This window comes from Hyaena hyaena, unplaced genomic scaffold (assembly GCF_003009895.1).
Source record: "Hyaena hyaena isolate Hyena2069 unplaced genomic scaffold, ASM300989v1 scaffold_11, whole genome shotgun sequence".
NCBI lineage: Eukaryota > Metazoa > Chordata > Mammalia > Carnivora > Hyaenidae > Hyaena > Hyaena hyaena.
Window position 1 is genome coordinate 3054508 of NW_024080643.1, and position 24209 is coordinate 3078716.

Consider the following 24209-nt stretch of genomic DNA (forward strand, 5'->3'; position numbering starts at 1 on the left):
AGATTGCTGTTTTGTTTTGTTTTTTAATCTTCTAGGGCGCCAATGCCTCGGCATTAGAGAAAGAGATTGGTCCAGAACAGTTTCCAGTCAATGAGCACTATTTTGGATTAGTCAATGTAAGTATCTGTTGGTACTGAGCCTTCACAATTATGGTTGGAAATAGTTTTCAAAATGATGAATGCATTTCATAATGTATTAAAGGAAAATGGTTTATTTGCATCAGTAGGCGTAATGCCAAGAAAATTGATTTGGAATTTTAAAATGCTCTTTTTTTTTTTAATGTTTATTTATTTCTGAGAGAGAGAGAGGGAGAGAGAGAGCGAGCAAGCGAGCAAGCATGAGCAGGGGAGGGTCAGAGAGAGGGAGACAGAGAATCCGAAGCAGGCTCCAGGCTCTGAGCTGTCAGCACAGAGCCCTACACGGGGCTTGAACCCACGAGCTGTGAGATTGTGACCTGAGCTGAAGTCCCCCAGGCGCCCCTAAAATACTCTTTTTAATGGAAAGGAAACAAAATGGCCTGAAATCTTATGAGTCTTAGATCAGAATTAGCCTGCTTTTTCCTGTTTTGTGTCAGATTTTTTCATAACCAAAATTTCGTGTCACCTATACTAAATGATCTCTTGATTCTCTGAGAATTACTTGAATATCTAAATAGAAGTGGTCCGAATGTGCAGGTGTAACAAGTCAAGTTTTGCAAGTGCCTCATGTGTCTGTAGACTTCTGGCAACTTCTCTGGCAGCACTTCTCTGGGACAGACACAAAAGTGCAACATACAGGAAAAAGATACATCCCCAGTCCTTGTGAAGAAAATTCTAGTAATTATACATCATTAAAATTTGGGGAGAACTTTCTTTGGAATTTTGAACTGTTTCCGGACTCCTCAACAAATGCCACAGATCTGTTCTCCAGTTGTGGTAATTTATGCTCTACTGTTCCCTAGGATCTGTGGGGAAGTTTTTGTCTGTATACATAACAGGTGACAATGAGGGTGACAAAGTAAGTTCCATCGAACACACGTGTGTCACTCACTGAGCACAAGTACATAATGGTGACGTCTGAGGTAGATTTCTTGTGTGATTTGAGGAAAGCAGATAAAGTAATGTGGGTGTTTCCTCTCCAGCTGGGAGTCCCCTGGAGAGTGTAAAGCTTGTAACAGAAGGAATTTCCACCCCACCCTCTGGCCCTGCTCATTCATCTGCTGGCTGTTTTTCCTGGAATCTACCCCTGCATTCTAAATAAAGCGCTATACTGCTATTAAAAACAATCTGTTGACTTCTCTTCCCTTACCCTGGACATTCCTTCACATCTCTTCTTCCTTGGGTTTTCTCCCCTGCTTTGTGGAGCATGGTCTATGGTAGCTTCTCTCGGGAGTGTGCGTGGGAGGTTAAACTTTGAGATCTTGTGTATTTAAAAACGTTTCGGTTCTTGCTAAAGGTAGATACAGAGCCTAGGTTATAACCTTCTTTCAGGGTTTGTATTACTCGATGGCTTCCTGGCTTCTGTTGATGTCAAGAGGGCTGATGCCGTCCTGATTCTTCACCTCTTCTGAGTGTGGCTTTCCACCCGTCCAGTGTCTTAGGAGGCTTTCAGAAGGTGGATGGATGTCCACAGTGTTCTCAAATTTCATGATGTCTTTGTGTCTCCGCCCACCCCCCCCGCCTTTGTTGCCGTGGCTGTATACCAGCTCATGCAGACGTTATTCCTTTTCCTCAGTTCTAGAACATTTCTGATACTAGCATTTGGATAATATCCTTCCTATCAGTGCTGTCTCTTTGTTCTGCCTTTTTTGATATACCCTTAGTTGCATATTGAAATGCGGACCGGTTCTTTGTTTTTCCTGCTTTTTCTCCCATTTCTGATCATCTTTTTATTTTACATTTTGGATCATTACTTGCCCCTTTTTCATTTGGTTCGTTGCACTTTTTATTTCTTAGAGTGTCATCTTTATTTTTTGACCTTGTTTCAAGTAGGCATGATTCTCTGTGATTTTTCTCAGGTTACTATTTATAGTTTTTATTGTTGAGGTTTTTTTCTTATGCTTGCTGGGTTATTTCTGAGACCCCACCCCCACCCGCCATTTTAAACTCTCCCTCCTAATGGAAGCTCTCCTCCAATGTCATTTGTACATAAAAATGAAATTCTGAAAAGCTGACTGGGGCTTTGTGTATTAAGGGTGGGGCTCGTCTGCCGTGGGCTTGTCTCTGAGGTGACTGCCCCCCCAGCTTCAGTGGCTAGAGCCTTTTCTCCGGGGCTGTTCACTTGGTGCTGAAGGGCTTCCTCAGTCTGTGTCTAGGGGTGGCTTCCTTCGGGGTCTTACTGAATCCTCTGGCTTCTGTTGGGTGCCCCATGCTGTCCTCTGCTGTCCTTAAGGGCTCTTGAACCAGTCTCTCCTGTCCAGCATATGTGGAGAATAAAACCTGAAGTTGAAAGAAAGGTGAAGTGCATGGGGGTCTAAATGGTCCTTTTAAAAGGCTTATAACCAGGGGCGCCTGGGTGCCTCAGTCGGTTAAGCGTCTAACTCTTTATTTTAGCGCAGGCCATGATCTCCGTTTGTGGGATCGAACCCTGTATCAGGCTCTGCGCTGAGCGTGGAGCTTGCTCCGGACTCTCTGTCTCCCTTTCTCTGCCCCTCCCCTGATCGCTCTCCCTCTTTCTTTCTCTCAAAATAAATTAAAAAAGTAAGCATTAAAAAGAAATAAAAGGCTTATAACCAGATCTGTTTTCTCCTACCTTCACTCTACTTTTTTTTTTTGACTTTCGATTTTTTTTTCCTAATTTAGACTTTTACTGTCATTTTATTGGAGTTTGGGAGGGTTAATTGAATACATGTAATTTCCTTTGCTTAATAAGAAAGTCTGGCCTCTTCTGCTATGTAAAGTGTTCATGCTTTCATACAGAGTTGTCTAGTGATCAGAAACCTCATTTAACTTCTGGGAGTGGCCAGACCCCAGTTTCTTCCATCTCATCATGACTTCCCTGTGACCACCACCCGCCCGTACTTGGCTCACACTCTCAAGCTAATGTGTGTATTGAATTGTTGTAAAGGTGTATTCATGGATAGTGTAGAAGAACCCATTTTCTCTAGCACAGGGGTATTTTATATATGGAGGGTTCTTTTACTTCTAACCTTCTCCGGTATAAATATTTCTATCTCTCCATTTTGTGTCTGACTGTAACTTTTTTTTGCAGATAGCCTCAGAACAAGCAAAACAATATCCTAGATAAAAATCTTACTATAAAGTGAGTTCTGAAGGTCTGTTTTCCCCTGCTGTGATGTTGTTTTTACGTGGACATACCACTCTCTGAATACCAGCGTCAATTGTGTTTAAAAAAAAAAAAAAAAGGATTTCTAGGAAGGTTTTATTTGTATTTCCCCCCGCGGATCAACCTAAAGTAAAAGGGTGGTATTGGCGCTTCTCCCTGACAGACTAACTGAGATTCAGGAAAACCCAAGAGAAACAGGAGGGAGGGAAGTTAGTGCAAGAACTTGGGGGAGGCTCGTTTGCTGGGTGGAAATGTAGTTTCTGCTCTCCGTGCCTAGTTATTACGCTGAAGCACTGAGCTCCCCAAGGTGGCCACGGCCCCACCACGAAGATTGATGAACACCTTGAATTATATGCGCCAGTGACTGATGGTCAGTGTACAAGCAGGAGAACCAGTATAGTGATTAACTTTTTCCGTGATGTAGACTTACAGGCTTCCGTGCAGCTGTGTTCTGTGGTGTTCGCCTTTTTCTGTAAGTTCTGTTTTTTTAAAAAAATAGAGTTTGTTTATTTTTGAGAGAGAGGGAGAGAGACAGCGTGAGCGGGGGAGGGGCAGAGAGACAGACAGACAGAATCCGAAGCAGGTTGTTGCAGGCTCTGCGCTGTCAGCACAGAGCCCGACGCGGGGCTTGAACCCACGAACTGTGAGATCATGACCTGAGCCGAAGTTGGACGCTTAACTGACTGAGCCACCCAGGCGCCCCTGTATTTTAACCTCATAAAATATCACTCTTCTTGTTTCCTTCCCCCCCTTTTTAAAAAAATGTATAGAGTTATCACACTATTTATAGGAGTCCCTTAAAAAATAAGGGTGGAGCTTGGGGGAATTAGGGAGAGTAGCTTAGTTAATTCAGAGATCAACATTTTAACTCCCCCCACCCCCCACCTCTGCCTGCCAGGTAGTTCCTGTTGAAAACAACACTGGAACATAGCTGGTTTAAGAAACTCTGTGATTTATCTTTTTCTAACATTTGGATTTTGTTAAAATGAGGCACACGTATTTTTTTTTAATCAATCTATTCTTAGCTAAGTGTGAATTTCCAAGGTTCATTTTTTAAAAATGTTTATTTTGAGAGCGAGAGAAAGAGTGCGCGTCTGTGCACGTACACACACACACACACACACACACACACACACACACACGAGCAGGGGAGGGGCAGAGAGAGAAGGAAAGAAAGAATCCCAATCTGCCAGCACAGAGCCTGATGCGGGGCTCCATCTCACTAACCGTGAGATGGTGACCTGAGCCACAACCAAGAGTCGGGTGCCTAACTAACGGAGCCACTTAGGCACCCCTCCACCGTTCATTTTAATTGCTTGCCTTTGAGAAATAGTACATGGATTTGGACAGTTAGAAAGTCAGGGTTTTTTAAAAAAAAATATTTTTAAATGTAAGCTTCATGCCCAATGCGGAGCCCAGCACAGGGCCTGAACTCACTACCCTAAATGATCAAGACCCGGGCTGGGATCAGGAGCCAGACAGGTAACCAACTGAGCCACCCAGGTGCCCCCAGACTTTTTTTTTTAATGGAGAAGAAAAATAACCACAGCCTGACTAACAGAAAATTCAGCGTAGTGGTTCATCCCAACATTGTTAATGACCATGTATTTTCCATTATTTTCAGTTGCAGATATTTTTATCTTGGAAGGATATTTTCACAAACGATGACTTTTATGGCAGTTTACTCTCAACAGTTCTGATGTCTGTCACTATAGTTTGCATAATACATAGAGTGGGGGTTTCCTGTTGGTTTTAACTCTTGTGAACGCGTTGATGTTTTTGATGTTATTGGAAGTCACAGGAGAAATACTGGTGTGTTGTGGGGGGTTGAGAAACGGTCCGGTGTAGGCAAGGGGGCCTTTTGGAAGCTGTCTCTTGTTCTCCGATATCCTGCTTAAATGTAAGCTGTTTCAGGGTCAGCTAAATTCTCTGAAAATAAATTGTTTTAATCTCACAAACCAGATTGCCTTTCTCCCTGGTATCTTGTAGCTAACGAGTACTTACTTTAGTAAAAGGAGTGATTTCAGTTAGTACTATCTCTTTCCTGCGTGTGCGGTCCACAGTTTTAAGTCTTTTTTCATTGTTTTATTATATGATTCTGTATTAATTTTCTAATGTAATGGGTGCCAACAGACAGGTGGCCTCAGTAAATCTGTTTGTGAGGCTGCAGTGGAATGTGCTTTTCCCTAAAATCTTTGTTATAAAACAGTTGTGTTCCTAGACCCTCTTACAAGAGGCCTTTAAATCTGAATTATTAGCAGTCATTGGCCGAAATTCTGGATTCAGGGGCCCTTGTGAAGGAGACAAATAAAAATGAAACTGCCTTTCCATTTGTGAGTCATAAAATTGATTAGGCAAACGTCTCTTGGTTCTGTTTTCTTTTGCATTGATTCATTCTCACTTAGTTTCTCTCCGCCTGCTAGCCACAGGCTACTTGAGGGTTGCATTATCAGCGATCGCAGAGACTGTTCACATTAGACCTGACAGAAGAACTCTGGCCCAAGTATTCTGCTGAGATCGGATAGAGCGTATGGCCCTGCCGGCAGGGTCTATAAAAAGGCTCGTGACTGACAACCCCGTGGAATTTACGCAGAGAAGTCTGTTCCTATCAGGAAGGGCCGGGCAGGAGAGGGAGGGTGTAGGGTGAGGAATGAACGTCCCTGAGCATATGGAAGGTCTGCGTAACCAGAATGAGAGTGGTGGGTAGGGAAACGCGGGGTGTAGTGTTACAAACCAGGGCCACCCTGGGCACCTGGGGGCTCAGTGAACGGTTAAGCGTCCAACTCTTGGTTTCAGCTCAGGTCATGATCTCGCGGTCGGTGGGTTTCAGCCCCCCATTGGGCTCCGTGCTGACAGTGCAGAGCCTGCTTGGGATTCTCTCCCTCCCTCCCTCTCTGCCCCTCCCCTGCTCACTCTCTCTCAAATAAATAAATAAATAAACAAACAAACTTAAGCAAACAAAACGGGGCCACCTGAGCAAACCGTGCTGGGGAAGAGGGCCTTCCCTTGGAAGGGGGCGTTCACAGGGTAGGTGTCCTCACCAGCCGCCAGCATGGGGGACAGTGGAGCGTTTAAACATTTTTAAAACATTTTTTAAAAATCTTTTTTTTAACGTTTATGTCTTTTTGAGAGACAGAGCATGAGCAGGGGAGGGGCAAAGAGAGAGAGGGAGCCACAGAATCCCAAGCAGGCCCCAGGCCCCTTGCCCGTGTGCAGCGGTCCTCTGACCCCCGAGTTCCAAAGTGCCCGTGAGTCGACGGGGTCACTGTCTCTTACACATTTGTGCGGTTGCAGTTGGTTATAATTTAAACCTAGATTAAGAGACTATAGGATTTAATTTCATTGAGCTAATGTCAGTTTCCAAAATGGACGAAGGACTAAAAAGACCGTTTGAACAATCACAGCACAGTGACCGAGTGCTGGGAACTGTCGTAGGGCTCCGTGCAGGTTGTGAATTTAATTCTCAACTAGGGTTTACAAGGCGGGTGCTGTGCTGTAAACCACATGCCCTGGTGAGGAAATGGATGAGCAGAGAGGTTTAGTCATTTCCCAAGGTTAGGTAGTGGAAGGGAGCCTGAGGCTGGACAGTTCAAGTTCAGAGCTGGTGTCTCTATTACCGGGCTGCGCTGCTCCCAAGGCAGGTGCTTGCGCAGGCGAGTTCAAACCTATGTGGTCGGGTTGGAGATTTAATGTCGTATTTTAGAAAGTAAAGTAAGGCCATAGAGAACTTCCCCACTTGCACCTCTCTCCGTAGCTATGAGTCTTTGATAGCTCGTAAGATAAACTGAGCAGAAACCCAGTCAGTTTATCAATCCCTGTATAACCCACAGTTTACCCGAAGGCATCCTCCATTTCATTGCTCTCACTTCAGCATTAGTAAGTTTTAGTGAAAACAAAATTAATGCCAAGTAAGACAATTTAAAATATTTACTTTGTCTTCATCACATTTGTTCTACAGCTGACCTTTGAACAACATGGATTTGAGTTGCCCAGGTCCATCTATACATGGATTTTTTTTTTAATACAGTACTGTATATGTATTTTCTCTACCTTATGATTTTCTTAATAGCATTTTTCCCCCTAGCTTACTTTATTGTAAAAGAATGCAGTATATAATACATATACAAAATACGTGTCAACCGATTTTTCTGGTAAGGCTTCCAGTCAACAGTAGTCTTTTAGTTTAAGTTTTTGCAGAGTCGAAAGTTACACTCATGTTTGGGACAGAATCCGAAGCAGGCTCCAGGTTCTGAGCTTTGATCACAGAGCCTGATATGGGGCAAGAACTCATGAACTGTGAGATCGTGACCTGAGGTGAAGTCAGACGCTTAACCAACTGAGCCACCCAGGTGCCCCTTTTGTAAAATTTTAACAATATTTATTTTTGAGAAAGACAGAGCATGAGCAGAGGAGTGTCAGAGAGAGAGGGAGACACAGAATCCCAAGCAGGGTCCAGGCTCCGAGCTGTCAGCACAGAACCCGATGCGGGGCTCGAACCCACGAACCATGAGATCATGACCTGAGCTGAAGTCGGACGCTCCACCGACTGAGCCACCCAGGCGCCCCATGATTCCTCATTCTAGAGAAATAGTAGTAGCTTCAGTCTTTACTTTTTCTTTAATGGAATTGATGAAGATAAGTGCAAGGCTGTAAGAGAAGACATCACATAATGGATTGTAATGTTGCCTATTGCTTTATATTCAGAAGATGAGCAGGGAACAGGCTGCCTTCCACCATTCTGTACAAAGTACAGACTCCCTCCGCTTCCTTTGCTTATCCCATTTGCTGCTTTTTTATAAGTCAAGTTTAATTATCATAAATTTTTCTAGTATGCTGTGAGATGCTGTCTTTTGTTTTTAATCTACTTCCTCTGTGGAAGTCATTAGAGTCCCTGTTGCTTATTCTTTAATAAAAATGACCAAATTGTGGAGATAGAATCTTCCCTTTAATTGACAGAGGTATAGTTTTGTTGGTCATTAGCGTCAATTAGACTGTGGGATGAATACTAGTTTTGTTTTAGACTAATGAATAATCGGTAAATTAATCTCAATATTATACGTTCTACTGCAGGTGTGCTTAGCCCCTGGATAGGCTTTATGGAAGTATATCCATGGTTACACTTATCAATAGTATCAATGCATCATCTACTTTTCTACTTCTTTTATAAAGCATCTGTTTTCATGAAACAACTTCTTGGCTCTGACCAGCTAGATGAATGTAAAAATCATTTATCCTCATTGGGCCTCATGTTCTGTTCCTTTTTTGTGGTATTGTTTAACGCGTTTCTTTGTTTGAGTATCTTGTAAATTGGTAGTTAGGTCTAGATAGTGGATAGTGTGGTGGTTCTGTTTTTTAAGACAAGAACACTTCATAAGAGTTGCTGCATATTTCTATAGGAGACATAAAAGTGAGTTTGGTTGTTTTTTTTTAATGATGCTGGAATGCACTGAGGGTTCGGGTCATTATGAAGTTGTCCCTCAGTCTTCAATGCTCTTAGTATCCATTGATCATTATTGCCCAATCCATTATGTACAATCAGTTCTTTGGAATTTATTAGCTGGGATTAGAGCTAGAGTTTCTTTCATCAACTATTTAGAGCCCTCTGGAATATGGTTCTTACAAGAAAGACAAGAGGAAACTTTGATGTTTTCCTTTTATATATTAGTTTACAACTTCCATGGAAACTAATTGAAGGTCTCTCTCTCTTTTTTTAACGTTTATTTATTATTGAGAGACAGAGCGTGAGCAGGGGAGGATCAGAGAGAGGGGGAGACACAGAATCTGAAGCAGGCTCCAGGCTCTGAGCTGATAGCACAGAGCCCGACACAATGCTTGAACTCACAAACCGTGAGATCATGACCTGAGCTGAGGTTGGATGCTTAACCAACTGAGCCACCCAGGCGCCCTGAAGGTCTCTTTTTGAAAATGTGACTTTTCATACATTTTTATGTAGTTAATATGCTTCTTGTCAGTTGCAGTATTTCTTTTTGAATAAAGCTGCCTCTTGAATCTACACAAAAAGATATTCCACGCTACTCTACAATTGTATATTTCCAGTCCCAGACCCTATATAGCCATATCTGCAAGGCATCCTGGTTCCTTTTTACAGGAAAAAGGTTTTTAGAGACTATAGTCTGTGTGCTAAGGAAACTTAACTGCTGCGCTGGGCCTGCCTTTTCAGTGGACAGAAGCGCATGTGCGCACACAAACACGCTTGCAGAAATACATAAGTTTGTAGTGATACTTAAAATTCCAATTTAAGTTTACAAGGCTTTTACTCTTTATTGCTATATCTTTTTCCCTTCGCCTTAATAATTTTGCTTCCTAAGGATATTAATATAAGTCTTTGCTTTGTCCTACAGAAGTCTATACGAGTTTCAGAATAACAATGTTAACAGACTAATTCTAACAGTGTGACTTCTGGATGCCATTTAAGATTTCTTTTTTTCTTTTTATCCTTAAACCATTTCAGTAGGCGTGTGTAATAAAGATTCTGTGTTTTAAAGTTGCTTGAAGTAATTTTTTGTGTAGTTCTATCACCAACTTGAGAAACATTTAGGTTTCACTGACCTCTTTCCTTTCAGTTTTAGGAATTTCTTTTTTTCCTCTGGGTTCTTGCTTAATTTCGTTTTTTAAAAAATGGATGCAAAGCAGACGTTTTTAAAAATATGCTTTGAATTCTCTCCACTCCTCCTTCTTTCCCTATAACTATTTTTATTAGCTTTTAATTGATCCTTCCTGGTCTTTAAGTGGAAACATATGTGTGTGTCTGTGGACTTGCATTTGACATTGCGCATTCTTAAAAGTCTTCTCCTGGGGCGCCTGGGTGGCTCGGTTGGTCGTCCGACTTCGGCTCAGGTCATGATCTCATGATTCGTGGGTTCGGGCCCCGCGTCGGGCTCTGTGCTGACAGCTCGGAGCCTGGAGCCTGCTTCAGATTCTGTCTCCCTCTCTGACCCTCCCTTGCTCACACTGTCTCCCTCTCTCTCAGAAATAAATAAAAAATTAAAAAAAAAAAAGTCTTCTCCGCCGGCCTGTTAGGTTAGTGTGCGTGTGACTTCACTGCGTGGTGGCGCTGCGACAAGTGTCCTCTTTCCTTTTTTACACTTTCAAGATACCCCCCTCCAAGTCCTCACTGGCTTTTGGGTGTTTGGTCAGCTGACTTTGGGGGCCAGTGTCTATTAGTGGGGAGGGAAAAGGAAGACAACAGGCATTTATCAAACTATGTGTCAGTTTCTCTTAAGGTAGGACTATTTCCCCCATTATTAAAGAGGAGGAAGTTGAAGTTCAGTAAGCTTTAGTTACACAGTCCACATCATATGGCCGGAAGGAGGAGGTGGGTTCATAGGATTTAAAAAAAATTTTTTTTAATCTTTATTTTTTGAGATAGAGACAGAGCACAGGCAAGGGAGTAGCAGAGGAGAGAGAGACACAGAATCAGAAGCAGGCTCCAGGCTCTGAGCTGTCAGCACAGAACCTGATGTGGGGCTCGAACTCACAAACCATGAGATCATGACCTGAGCCGAAGTCGGAGCTTAACCGACTGAGCCACCCAGGTGCCCCTCATAGTTGGGGATTTAACTCTACACTGTGGTCCATCTATAACATATCAAAAATGATGTGACCTGGCATCTCAGCATTTTGTTGGGGGGGCATGCTGGCACACTGATAATTTTTTTAAGTTTATTTATTTTGAGAGAGAAGGAGGTGAGCTGGGGAGGGGCAGAAGGGAAGGGAGAGAGAGAGAATCCTGAGCAGGCTCCATGCTGTCAGCACAGAGCCCGATGCAGAGCTCAGTCCCACCAACCGTGAGATCACGACATGGGTCAAGATTGGGAGTTAGATGCTTAACTGACTGAACCACCCAGGCGTCCTGCTGATGATTTTTAATGTAACATTTCAGAGGATCTCATTTGACTTTGCTTTTTGTTTTTATTTCTTGAATCGGATAGAAAACTTTACTTTTGCATTTCTTTTAAAGAATTCTTGAGAGCTGTATTTTAAAATGTGTCTTATATGAAATGGCTAGCATTGAACCAGAATATAGTAACAGTGGGAATTGAAGAAGAAAAAATTACGCAAATTCTAAACCTTAACTACTTTCACTGTTTAAACGATACAATTTTTTAAATTCGTTTTCATAAAGGCCGCATGTATTGCATCTGTTTTCCTTCCATTTTAGCCTGAAACCAGTGCCTAGAGCATCCATTTAATGTTAAAAAGGCAGTTTTGCAATCAGAATAATTATTTCTACTCTCAGATACCTTTTAATTTATGAGGATCATAAATTCCCTGTCTTCTCTCTGTTCTCTTAATTGTACATGTAGAAATTCTTTCTCCTGAAAGTATGCTGCCCCGAATTTAACAAGATTTTTTTTTTCTTCTATTCTAGTTTGGGAATACCTGCTACTGTAATTCAGTTCTTCAAGCACTTTATTTTTGTCGTCCATTTCGGGAAAAAGTTCTAGCTTACAAGAGCCAACCTAGGAAGAAGGAGAACCTTCTTACCTGCCTAGCAGACCTCTTCCATAGCATAGCCACTCAGAAGAAGAAGGTTGGGGTGATTCCTCCTAAGAAGTTCATAACAAGATTACGGAAGGAAAATGGTAATTCTTCTACTTCTGAATATATTCTTGGGTAACAGGACGGATAAACAGAGCGTACTGTAAATCTGGCGAGCACCGACCAAGCATCTGTTTTATGCCTGAACATGGTTTTAGCCATTGAGAAACCAAAGCTGATGTTTCCTGTCTTTAAGAAAGTGCTAGTTTAGTGAGGAGGCAGCCGCGCAGTAATTAATATGAGGTGTGATTAGTGTTGGAAGCATATTATACAAAGACCAAATTTCTTTATGCCAGGAGATCAGAAATGATAGTTTCTTTCTTTTCTTATCTTTTTTTTTTTTTTTTTGGCCTGCTTGACTTTTTTTTCTTATTTTATCAAGAATGAAGCTTTATGGGTTTTCTCCCCACATGATTGTTGTTTTGTTGTTTTTCTCATGCTTTCATGTACGTTAACCCGTTTGATCCTTACAACAGCCTGATGCAGAAGGCCTGTTACTTCTCCCATCTTAGCCATGGAAAGGGCAAAAGTGGAAAACCTTTCCAGGAATCCTACCCCAGGGAAAGGAAAGAGTCAGAACAATAAACCTTTTTTGGCCTAGGGTAGGTGGCTTTAACTCTGCTTGCCCCACTTTTAAAAATAGTTACTGATTAAGCCTCACTTTCCTCGTCTCTCTTAAAACGTTATTCATTTAATTTTCACAGCAAGCCCCTAATCCAATAGACATGTCTCATGTTTCTCTTGACATGTGTGGTCGGCACTCAGAGAAGTTAAAATGGCTTGGCAGGGCCCCATATGTCTTCCTGAAGTCTAAGTCCCATATTCTGTCTAGTTTGGGCTGTTAAAAAATTCTAATGGGGTTTCAGTAACATGTGGAATTCTGGGTTTTGTTTGATAAAGGCATTTAAATCATTGTAGATGGGAAATTAAATGGTACTTTTAGTTTGATTCCTTATTGAACGATGCCCACAGAGAGAAGATTGGAGAAGTCTTTAAGACTGGGTATTAAACATACCCCCAAATAAGCCTGTCCTTAACTGAGTTGACACTACCCAGTACCCCATGCGTTGAGATCTGCCTGATGGGTCCTGTCTAGTTTCCCAGAGCACGAGAAGACACTGAAATAATGTGACAAGAGGCTATTTATTGTTCTTGAATCTGGTTCAAGTGTCGAAGGATTTTGTTCATTTCCTCCAATACAGAGCAATTGGGCAGGCGCTCCCAAAAAGAAATCTTATTAAGTGTTTCCCCTAATGTGCTTTCACCAAACATCTTTGCTTTCTTAAATTCTAGACCTGTATGCTCTCTCCAGGTTTTATGGACCCCACGTAACAACTCTGTTCGAGTGCGGCTGAGGGAGTCACGTCCTCTCTGTCTTTTTGCCTGTATTGGCATGAGACTTCAAAAATTTTGTCCAGGTAGAAAATTCCTGTACACTATAATTGAACATGCCATCCTTGCTCTATGATTTTTGTTAGTATTTTGGAAAATGTTCAACATCAGAAACCTGAAACTCACGCAGAATACACGTGATTTTCTTTTTCATTTAACAGTATAATTTTCTTGACATTATTGTTCAGTGTATTGTACGTGCTCTTCATTGGGGCTGCTGTCACAAAAATACCATAGACAGAGTGGCTTAAACAATAGACACCTATTCCTCACAGTTCTGGAGGCTGAGAAGTTCAAAGGTTCAACATGCTGGCTGCTTCTGTGTGTGATGTAGGCCCTTTTCCTGGTTTGTATAGATGGCTGCCTTTTTGCTATGTCCCCACATGGTGAAGAGAGAGAAACAAGCTCTCTCCTGTCTCTTCTCACAAGGGTGCAAGTCCCAGCCCTCAAGGCCTAAAAGGCCTTCCAGAGGCTCCATTTCCAAAATAGCATCGCACTGGGGGTTAGGGTTTCAACATACAAGTGTGTTGGGGGCACGTGCATACGCGCAGTTCTTATCATGGCCTTTAAGTGTGCAGTGACTTGTTAAATGTACATTAACTCCTGCTAAGCAGAGAGCTCAAGGTCCTGTGTTTGGCAAGTTGTGTGTGTGTGGCTTTAAATATTTGTTTGTCAAAGCTGGGATGTTTCTAGAGTATCTGTTATTTTTTAATAATTCATTATTTTCTGAAAGTTTTTTATATGTTTAGACAGAGTAAATTGATGCACGGTAGACTTGTTTTGTTCAATGAAACTGATTCCAGAATGAGTTTTCCAAACTTACCTTTTCATAGTTTTGTTCCATCTTTCCATACCTCAGGAGCACTGTGTAACGGAAAAGCATTTTTCTTATTCGATGTTGTGGGCTTTTGTGTGTTTTGAAATACAATTTTGCCTTTTGATCCTTTTCCTAATAATTGTGTGGAGGAGAACATGCAAATTAAAAAGAGGACTCAGGGGCGCCTGGGTGGGTCGGTTAGTTGAGCATCCGACTTCGGCTCAGGTCATGATCACACAGTTTGTGGATTCGAGCCCCGCGTTGGGCTGTGTGCTGATAGCTTAGAGCCTGGAGCCTGCTTTGGATTCTGTGTCTCCCTCTTTCTCTGCCCCTCCTTGATACATACTCTGTCTCTGTCTCTCTCTATCTCAAAAACAAATAAACATTAAAAATTTTTAAAAAAAAGTATTTAATAGGTTACCATTGTATAACTCTCCTGAGATTACGTCTGCTAGTTTTGTTTTTTATCTCTGGAACAAATGCATGTTGCCCATTTCAGAATTACCTCTAACTTTCACTGTTGGGCTGTTGTTCTTTTTCTTTTTCTTTTCTTTTTTTTTTTTTAATTTTATTTTAGAGAGCACGCGTGTGGGGTGAGGGGCAGGGGAAGGGAAGGGGGAGAGACAGAGAGAGAGATTGAGAGCATCTTAAACAGCCTCCACACTCAGCGCAGAAGCCTGATGTGGGGCTTGATCCCACAGCATTCATGACCTGAACTGAAATCAAGAGTTCAATCCTCAACCGACTGAGTCCCCAGGCGCTTCTGGACTGCTCTTCTGAAACCCTTTTCTTCTGTGTTATGCTATAAATGTAAGGCTTCATATTTTCTGTAGATCTTAGCTCAGTATCGTATTTTATTGCTTTGTATCACTGATCATTAGGACATCTCTTGGAAAGAATCTGTTTTGACTTCAGTAATGGAGTTTTGTTTTCAGAATTTTAATGCGTGTTATCTAATCATAGCATATGAGAACTGCAGCATAGGCTTTTACAGTAGGATACGGTGGTGACACTTGCTCCATAAATGCATTACCTTTGATGATGGAAAGCTGGCTGACTGTCTGGGTTAACTATTATGTATTTAGCTCCTGCAGGCACCGGAAACTAGGAGCTGACATTCTAACGGGGAAGACAAACAATCGAGTGATATAATGTATTAACGCCATGGGGGGAAAACAGGGAAAGTGGATAGAGCCTGAGGGAGTTGATACGTTCTGTTAGATTTGAGAGTTAAAGTGAGAAGCTGTTGGAAGGTCTGTGGCCAATTGTTCCAACTGGATACAATAGAAATTGCCATTGCCCTGAGACCTTGAAAGACAACAAGGAAATTAATGTGGCCGGAGGGGGCGGGGGGAGGGAGGGGCTTGGGTTTTATTTTGAAAGCCACGGCAAGCCACCAGAGGGTGTCGAGTGGGGCTGCCTGAGGGAGAGGTCCGGTGGCTGCTGGCTGGCGTAGCGGTGGGAGCAGCGGGCACAGGCAGCTCGAGTACGAGCAGGGGACCAACCCAGCAATCTGGGAAGGGAACGGAGGCTGGCGTTTCACATCGCTGACTTCCTCTAGGCACTCTCTTAATTTGGAAGAATTAAAACCTAGACCGATGATCTAATTCTGTGCCAGCCGGCATTGGCCCAGCTGAAGAGTTTGGGATCCTTTAAAGTGGGTTTGAAAGTCAGATGCGCTGGCGCGTGGAGCTGTGCACTGAGTCTTATCAGTGTACATAGTTCACGCTGTTGCTTTGGGCCGGTTTATTCTTCTCATTCTTCTTAGCTGTTTCAGCCCCTATTTTTCTTTCATTCATTCATTCATTCATTCATTCATTCATTCATAAAATGTCAAACACGGTCTAATATGTGGCAAGCAGTGTTCTAAGTGCTGGGGATACAGCAGTGAGATAGAAAAGATCTTTGTTCTCGAGAAACCTGTATGAACATACCATGTTTCAGGTGATGTAGAGACACTAATATAAATATAAATATGTATATTTATATGTATTTTTAAAAGCTTATTTATTTTGAGAGAGAGAGAAAGAGACAGAGCATGCAAGGGAGGGAGGGGCAGAGAGAGAGGAGAGAGAGAGAGAGAGAGAGGGAATCCCAAGCAAGTTCTGCACTGTCAGCGCAGAGCCCAACATGGGTCTCTAACTCACAAACACAATATCATGGCCTGAGCCCAAACCAAGAGTTGGACGCTTAACCAACTGAGCCACCTAGGCGCCCCTGTATATATATTTAAGCATTGATCTTCCTTAAGTGAGGAAATAATCACAAATCACATCTATTAAATAGATTTGAGAAAATGATTTCCCATATCCATTTTAATCCTTTTTCTCCAGAAGAGTATGAAAGATCTTTTTGTGTAATAAAAGCTAGCTACGTCTGGGTTTCGAAGACCACATAATATTTTTAAGTGTTGATTTAATTGTTTTTTTTCATTAATGTTGCACCTGTATTAGGACTTTGATAGTTCATACTTTCCATATACATTTATTGAATGATGAAGTTGTCTGTCTCCCATTAGACTCTCGGTCCTGTGATGGAGGGAACCCATTTGTTTTTGCTCAGCATTGTATTCCCAGCACACAGTCCAGTTCCTGACACATAGTAGGTCCTTACTGAATATTTGTTGAATGAATGAATGAATGAATGAATGAGTGGATTTGTTTTTAATTTGCCAAAGTAAGTTCGAAGTCCTCCTTCCCCGTTTTATGCTGCTTCGCAGAGAAGAAGGCAAACCATGGGGAAAACAAGATTTTAGAAATTTAATGTAATACAATTTCCAGGAATTGTCCTGTGGCCATTTCGTTGATACTGTTTTTGATGTTTATGTGGTCCCAGTTGATGGTGTTAAAGCTCTATTGGCCACTCTTAGGCCTGGCAAGATTCTGGCATACACAGCATGCTGTATTTATAGAAAATGGACACTGAATTATTTTAAATCTTCCAACGAAATGCTTAAAGAGTATTTTCTGGTTTACCTTACATCTCATTTCCAGAACATTGAAGTCCGTGGAAGTATGTCTGTAAATGTGAAGTCATTGTTCTATGTTTAAAAAAAAAATCCAAAAAAGATGTTTTAAGTTTTTAAAAAACAAAAACACATGCCCATTTTGCTTTACAAAAAAAAAATAATTCTTTTGAAAAACATGCATAGATACTAAAATAATTTTTAATGGAATAAAAGACTTCCTTATTTTTCTTAACCAGAAAATTTTTCATTTAGAGTTTTTTATTCTTTAATTTTGTAGTGTATTTTAAAAATTATTTTTTAATTTGAGAGAGAGCATGTGTGGGAGCAGGGGAGGGGGGCAAAAGGAGAGAGAGAAAGAGAGAGAGAGAGAGAGAGAATCTTAAGCAGAATCTTAATCTTAGCTCGAAGTCCAATGTGGGATTTGATCCCATAATCCTGAGATCATGACCTGAGCAGAAATCAAGAGGCGGCCACTCAACCGACTGAGCCACCCAGGCGCCCTTGTAGTTTATTTCAAATATTTATGGCAAAAATGTACTCTTTAAAACTTCAGTTATAAAAAATACTTGATTTAGTGGAAAAGAGACCGCCTTAGATTGTAGCATTGAGCTAGCATGCAGCGACCCACCATAATGATTGTTCGTACCTCACTCTAAGTCCTTAGCAGGGTTCATAAAATATTTTTACTTACTTCCTCTTAGCTGCCTCCCTGACTTTTCCAGTTTGTTGGGGTCTTTTCTGGAGCCCCCCAATTAACTCCAGCATAATTTCCTTCTATTTCTTATCTTAGTGGACCTGAGTGGGTCTAGGTTTGTGGCCTGGGGATGGATGAGTAAGTGAGAGATGAAAAGGGAACTTTTCAGGGGTCAAGGAAGCTGCCTGGACACTGGAAGTGTCCAGGTTAGTGCAGGAGTCGCAATGAACAAAGAGACCATGAACCAGGCCATGAACCAGGCCATCCATAGGTGGGGGGGGGGGGGGAAGTTGGCAGATAACCACAGAAAGATGGGGGTGAATCCCAAAGTTGAGGAAGGAAATAAGGTACAGTAAATGAATGAGCGTGATAGAGGGTGGGAGAGTAGGGTTGGGGGTGGAATTTTCAGGAATGAAGGGTTACTGCATTGAGAGGCAAGGTGAAAGGTCATTGACTTCAGCTATCCCAGCGTCCCTCCACCTGTCCGAAGGCAGAACCAGGTAAGGTCTCTGAGCGCTACGTGGCTTTGTCTCAGGGCGATGGAGGAGCTGGCCAGGAGGTTGCACATGAGGTGGGGGGGGGGGGGTCCTGTGTCACTGTGAAGGGCGTGGCACGCCACCTTCTGCTGGCAGCGGGGGAGGGGAATGGTGTCGCAGTATGGATTACCCGCGGCGAAAACCGTCGGACACTCAAAACACCAGATTACAGATTGGTAGATGTTAAGTCCTCATAGGCTAATGCACTATATCTTAGGACTCAGGGCTTTTATTGTTCTTAAAAAGAACGCAAGGGGTTCGTTTAAGGCCAATGAAATCCCTCAGGACAGGCTTACAGCAGAGAAATGAAGTGCGATCAAAAGGGATACTTCCTGTGTGGCTCTTACTGCATTCGTAATGTTGTTGTGTTTGACTTGAAATCCGAGAGAGGTTCAGTAAATTGCCTGTAACATACATGTAATTATGTGGTAGAACCATCGCAGGAATCCAAACAGTCTCGCTCTAGCAGCTGCACCTTAAATCTGAGACTTTTTAAAGGTCACTGTGACGCCTTGATTAAAATCACTCTTTATTTTCTTTGAATACACCTCCCCAGTGAACATTTTCACTTGTTCCCCTTCTGTGTGTATAATAACTTTGCAAAGGAAGATGGTGTTCTATTTTACAGACCAGCAAATGAAGACCTTTCTGATAACCGCGAGGTTGAGCATTTTTGTGTATTTCTTAACCTTTTGAATTTAGTTTCTATAAATTGCTGATTTCCAGTCCTTTCCACACTTTATTTTCTTTGGTTCAAGCTCTTTATGTTAATAATTTTTAGGTTTTATGGTTTTCTGTAAACGTTTTCAGTGATTTCTAATCCATATAACTTTATGAAATCATAACTGTAGCTCTTCTAAAATGTCCTATTTTATTTTATCTTAGACTTTCCCTAAGTTGTCTTCCCAATTTATATTCTTTTATTTAAAACATGTTAACTTGTGCTCTTTCTGGAATCCACTAAATGTTCCTCGAGGATCCATCAAGGTAACATTTTCCTGACTCGGGAATGTGCTCCGTGTGCTTGCTGACAAAGCCGCAGGTGTCCGTGTGCGGGTCACAACAGGCTGCTCGGTCGGTGTGCAGCCTGGGGGGCCGGACTGCCTGGTTTGCATCTTGCGCCTGCCACTCCCCGCAGCCTGACTTTCCCTCTCTGATCCTGTTCCCTCATTTGAAGGATAACACTGACAGCATCACAGCGCTGTTCCAAGGCCCACGGGGATACCGCCTGTAAAGTCCTTGCCTGTCCGTCTCCCGCTGGGGAATGTCTAGCGCAGGGAAGAGCAGTATTTCCATTGTCCTTACTCATCTGTGTCGCTGCAGGGAACCTCTCACATTTGGAAGGGCCTTAGGGAACCATCTGGCTTGGATAGATGATTTGTGATACGACTGATTCCCGGATGGGGCTGCGGCTCAGAGCCACTGGAGGAGCCCCCCCTCCCGACCGAATCCCTGGGATGCTCACCCCTAGGGTGATTTAATGCCACCAGACTTGCGGTGTGGCGCTTACACGTTTAGCCTCACAGTGGCAAGAGGTTGTCCAGTTTCTGTTTTAGAACTTGCCGTGTTGTACTGTTTGTGGAATAACAAGATGAGCTATGATAATAATAATAAACAGCGGTTTCTGATGTCTTCTACTGTGTACATGTATGAGGAAGGTTTCGTTCTTTTCTCATGGATCAGTTAGTCTCGTTTCTGTAAAAGAAAGATTCTCATCCTAACTGTCTTCTCCAGATTTAGTCCTATTTTTATATGTGAAAAGATCATCTCTTTCTTGTGTATGACCCATAGTACCAGGTATTTGTACTTTGTTCTGACAGAATACCAGATACTCGTTTTAAATTTACTTCTAATGAAGCCCTTAATTCTGAAAGATTATATTTCTCTGTTTTTATCTTTAGAACTTTTTGACAACTACATGCAGCAAGATGCCCATGAATTCTTAAATTACCTACTAAACACAATTGCTGATATTTTACAAGAAGAGAGAAAGCAGGAAAAGCAAAATGGCCGTTTACCTAATGGGAATATCGACAGTGAAAATAACAGCAGCACACCAGACCCGACGTGGGTTCACGAGATTTTTCAGGGAACATTAACAAATGAAACCAGATGTCTTACTTGTGAAACTGTAAGTACGGCATACAGTTTTACATAGAGCAGATTTACTTCATTTTTATCCGGAGTTCTTTGAGGATGCGTGTGAGAGATGAATGTGGGGTTGGGATTTCTCAAGTCGTAGGATAAGTGAATATTAAAGATGTACCTGCCGATTGAAAGGACTCTGTCTACACTTTTGCATAATGCTGCTGGTTAACAGTGACTACCTGAGATGGCAGAAGAGCACTTCCTGCAGTCTCTTGGACCATAGTTGACCCAACTTGAACAATAGGGTTCGAACCTTGGGGCTCCACCCATTTGTGGATTTCTTGTTGGATACAGTACCGTAAATGTATTTTCTTCATAACATTTTCTTTCCTCTAGCTCACTTTATTGTACTGCACATTACGATACAAAACATATGTGAATTAAGTGTTTATGTTATCAGTAAGGCTTCTGGTCAGTAGCAGGCCGTTAGTAAGTACTTAGCTTATTGAGGAGTCAAAAGTTAAACGCAGATTTCAACCGCAGCGGGGGTGGTGGTGGTGGTGGTGGTGGTGGTGGTGGTGATGGTGGTGGTGATGGGTTGGGGAGTTCGGTGCCCCTTACCCCCTTCTCCATTGTTCAAGGATCGACTGTATTTGATTTTGTTTCAGTAAGAGGCCATAGAGCCATGTTCTGGAAATTATACGTCTTATGTGTTAGTTAAGCTCCTAAGAAACGTAGGGCCAGGGAGGCACATTAATTTGTTTCTCCGTTCTCTACAATTACGTTTATTGTTGGAATAAAAACTAAAGCATACTTCGTACACTGGACAAGGGAAAAGCACCTGCTTGCTGGATACTTTGTAAAGAAGAGCAGCAGGGAAGAAGCTTGAAGAAGGGATCAGATAACCCAGTCCTTTGGTTATATCATTATATTGTTACCTAATTTCTCACCTGAGGAATGAAAGCTCAAACTCTTACTGAATCCAGCACCCATTATTCAGTTTTGCCAGTTGAGCCAACAGTGTCCTTTACAGCATTTCTTCCCCCTCGAATGGAATCTAGTTTAGAGTTGAGCAGTTTGCATTTCATTTAGCTGTCATGTTTTCTCTAGCCTCGTTTAATCTGGAACGTTTCCATAGGTTTTTTTGGTCTTTTATGACATTTACATTTTAAAAGAAGATATGTCCTCCTTTAAAAAAAAAAAAAAAAGTCGAACATTTCTCATACTGAATTTGTCTGATGTTTCCTTCCAATTAAACGCAGGTACATTCTCGGCTGGAGTGGTTCAGTTAATGTTGTGTCCTTCTCAGGGTGTCCTGTCTGGGCACACAATGTCCGTCTGCCTCTCACTGGGGAAGGTCATTTTGATCTCCTGTTCAAATTGTTGTTCAGTTTCTCCTCTTGATAACAATCGGCTCTTACGCCCTTGTAACCGGTGGGCAGTCTGTGGGGAGACACAGGTATCTTGTTCTTCATCAACATCCTCCCCCAAGATTTAGCACCCACTGAGGATTTTTATTTTTGCCTGATTCAGTCTTCAGTATGATGGTTGCGTGACTAGTTTTTAATAGCATAGGAGAGGAGTATTGTCCATTTGAAAAGAGCGTCCACAGCAAGGAAAGAGGAGATGTTTTATGGATGTTTGGAAGGGTAACATATTTACTTGGTTGACTAAATCAGATGAACGTACACTGGCAGAGGCTAATAAGGAAATGGCTTCCTCTTAATTAATAGATTTCAGAAAAATGTAGTGGAAAGTACAGAAAGTTCCCACATACCTCCTCTCCCCCACCCTTCCCTGTTGTTAACATCTTACATTCATGAGATGCCTTTGTTGCAGCTCATGACCAACACTGGTACATCGTTAGCTGATTCTGTGGTTCAGACTTGAGTTCCCTCTTGGTATTATCTGTTCTGTGGTTCTGTTCATTTTGACAAACGTATAATGACCCATAGCTTTCATCACAGTATGAGACAGAGTAGTTTCCCTGCCCTGAAAATCCCCTGTGCTCCACACATTCATCCCTCCTTCCTCTCCAGATCCCTCCCTGGCACCCACTCATCATTTTACTGCCTCCATAGCTTTGACTTTTCTAGAGCGACGTGTGCAGTTGGAATTGTAGATGTGAGGCCTTTTCAGACTGTCTTCTTTCACTTAGCACCATGCAATTAAGGTGCCTCCATGTCTTTCTGCAGCCTGGTAGCCCATTTCTTTTTATCACGGAATTCTGTTTCATTGTGTGGAAATCTTTCCATTCATCTGTTCACTTCCTGAAGGATATCTAGGTTTGTCCCCAAGTTGTGATGATTATCACTTTGCCTTCCCTGGGCCTCTTGTCTCCCTGTGTAAACTGTAGAATCACACAAGATTTAGGAACTGATTTAGTATCCATAAAGTAATGTGCTGTGATTTTGAATGGGATTGCATTGACTCTATAGATCAAGTTGGGAAGAACTGACATTTTGACAATATGGCGTCCCACAGTCTGTTTACATGGACTATCATTTATTCACATCTTCTTTGATTTTTTCCGTAGAAAGAAATCGTCTTTTAGTTTTCCTCATGTTGATCTTGTACATATTTTGTTAGGTGTACATACCTAAGTATGGGGTGTTTTTTTGTTTTGGTGCTAATGTACTGTGGTTCCTTTCTTTCTCTTAAAGCAAATAGTGATCCTTTTGATTCAGCCATGAATAAAAAGATAGGATCTTTAAATGGAACCGTAACCTATAGCGATGAGTGATCTGCTGACTGTTGATTATGCATTGATCTTTTTAACGATAACCAGAGAGTTGCAGAATGACCATTGTCAGTGGTGTCATTTTAGTTCATGAAGGGCATAGCAGTAATAAATAAAATTCTCTTTTGTGAATACATTTTTATTGGTGAGCCTCTTCCATATCAAGTGTAAGAGGTGTAACCGAATGCTTGAATACATTAACATTCTGTGTAGATATTTTGGGGTTAGAGTTAGGGTTATTGTTCATTGCTGTAGCTATCAGTTAGGTGCAGTAAGAGCTCAACTGGGCAATGTCTGATGGCAGGAATTGGTCTTGGTACGCATCTTTAGTCAATCTATGCAACTCCAGCTATTTTAACATGAGTTGTATAGATACGTCTTACAAAGAAAAATTCTATGGTAGCCGACTTCCAAGCTTTAGGAAATACACTGTCCGGGTATTAGAGCAGTATTTTAATTGGGAAGAGTGGGTATAATCAAAGAATTCGTCAGTTGCTTGGTGTTTGGTATGGCGGAATTTGGTCTGTGTTAGAAGATCTGTATAATTCATCCCCTTCAATGCAACAGAAAATAGTTAAATTTGCTTAGCATGTTGAGAAATGTAATATCAGCGAGGCCAGCAGAGTAGATTTGGGACCCTGTGGAGGTATTTGGGATGCTGTGATGTAGGGCCTTGGAGGCTTATGTTATAGACTGGGGATGATAGGGGGTGAGGATTAAATGTTTTTGAAGGAGAAAGTAGCGTCACCCATCCTTGTTTGCTCAGCTACTTATTAATTTTATTTGTAACGGGTGGGAAGTGACCCTTCACCCAGTCTTTGCTAGGTCCTCCCGTGGCTTGCAGTGTATATTTGCAGATAGTTTCCCAAGAATTAAAGGTATGAATTGGGACTGTTTCCTCAGAATCTCAGTTATTCTCTTGCAAGCTCAGTAAATGATCGTTAGTACCGTGACTTTATCAAGCTCAGCTAGAGGGATGAAATTGAGAATTTCTCAAGAGTGAATATATAGCATTTCGTTCGTTTTGCGTACACATTTCAGTGCCACCTGGGCCAGGTAGAAGATGGGTAGAGGTTGGCAGAAGGTGAGTAAACGTAGAGAGTCTGATGCGCAGCTGCTCATAGAGGAGCAGAGACTGATAACAGATA

General features: G+C 42.0%; 1 protein-coding gene across 1 annotated transcript in view; it reads left to right on the plus strand.

Moving 5' to 3' along the window:
- USP12 (ubiquitin specific peptidase 12) overlaps positions 1-24209 on the plus strand; it is a 96985-nt gene that overhangs the window by 53160 nt on the left and 19616 nt on the right. The window contains exons 2-4 of the mRNA XM_039255202.1: positions 36-116; positions 11657-11870; positions 20135-20364. Of these exons, the coding sequence (XP_039111133.1) occupies positions 36-116; positions 11657-11870; positions 20135-20364 (525 nt within the window). The remainder of the gene's footprint in view (positions 1-35; positions 117-11656; positions 11871-20134; positions 20365-24209) is intronic.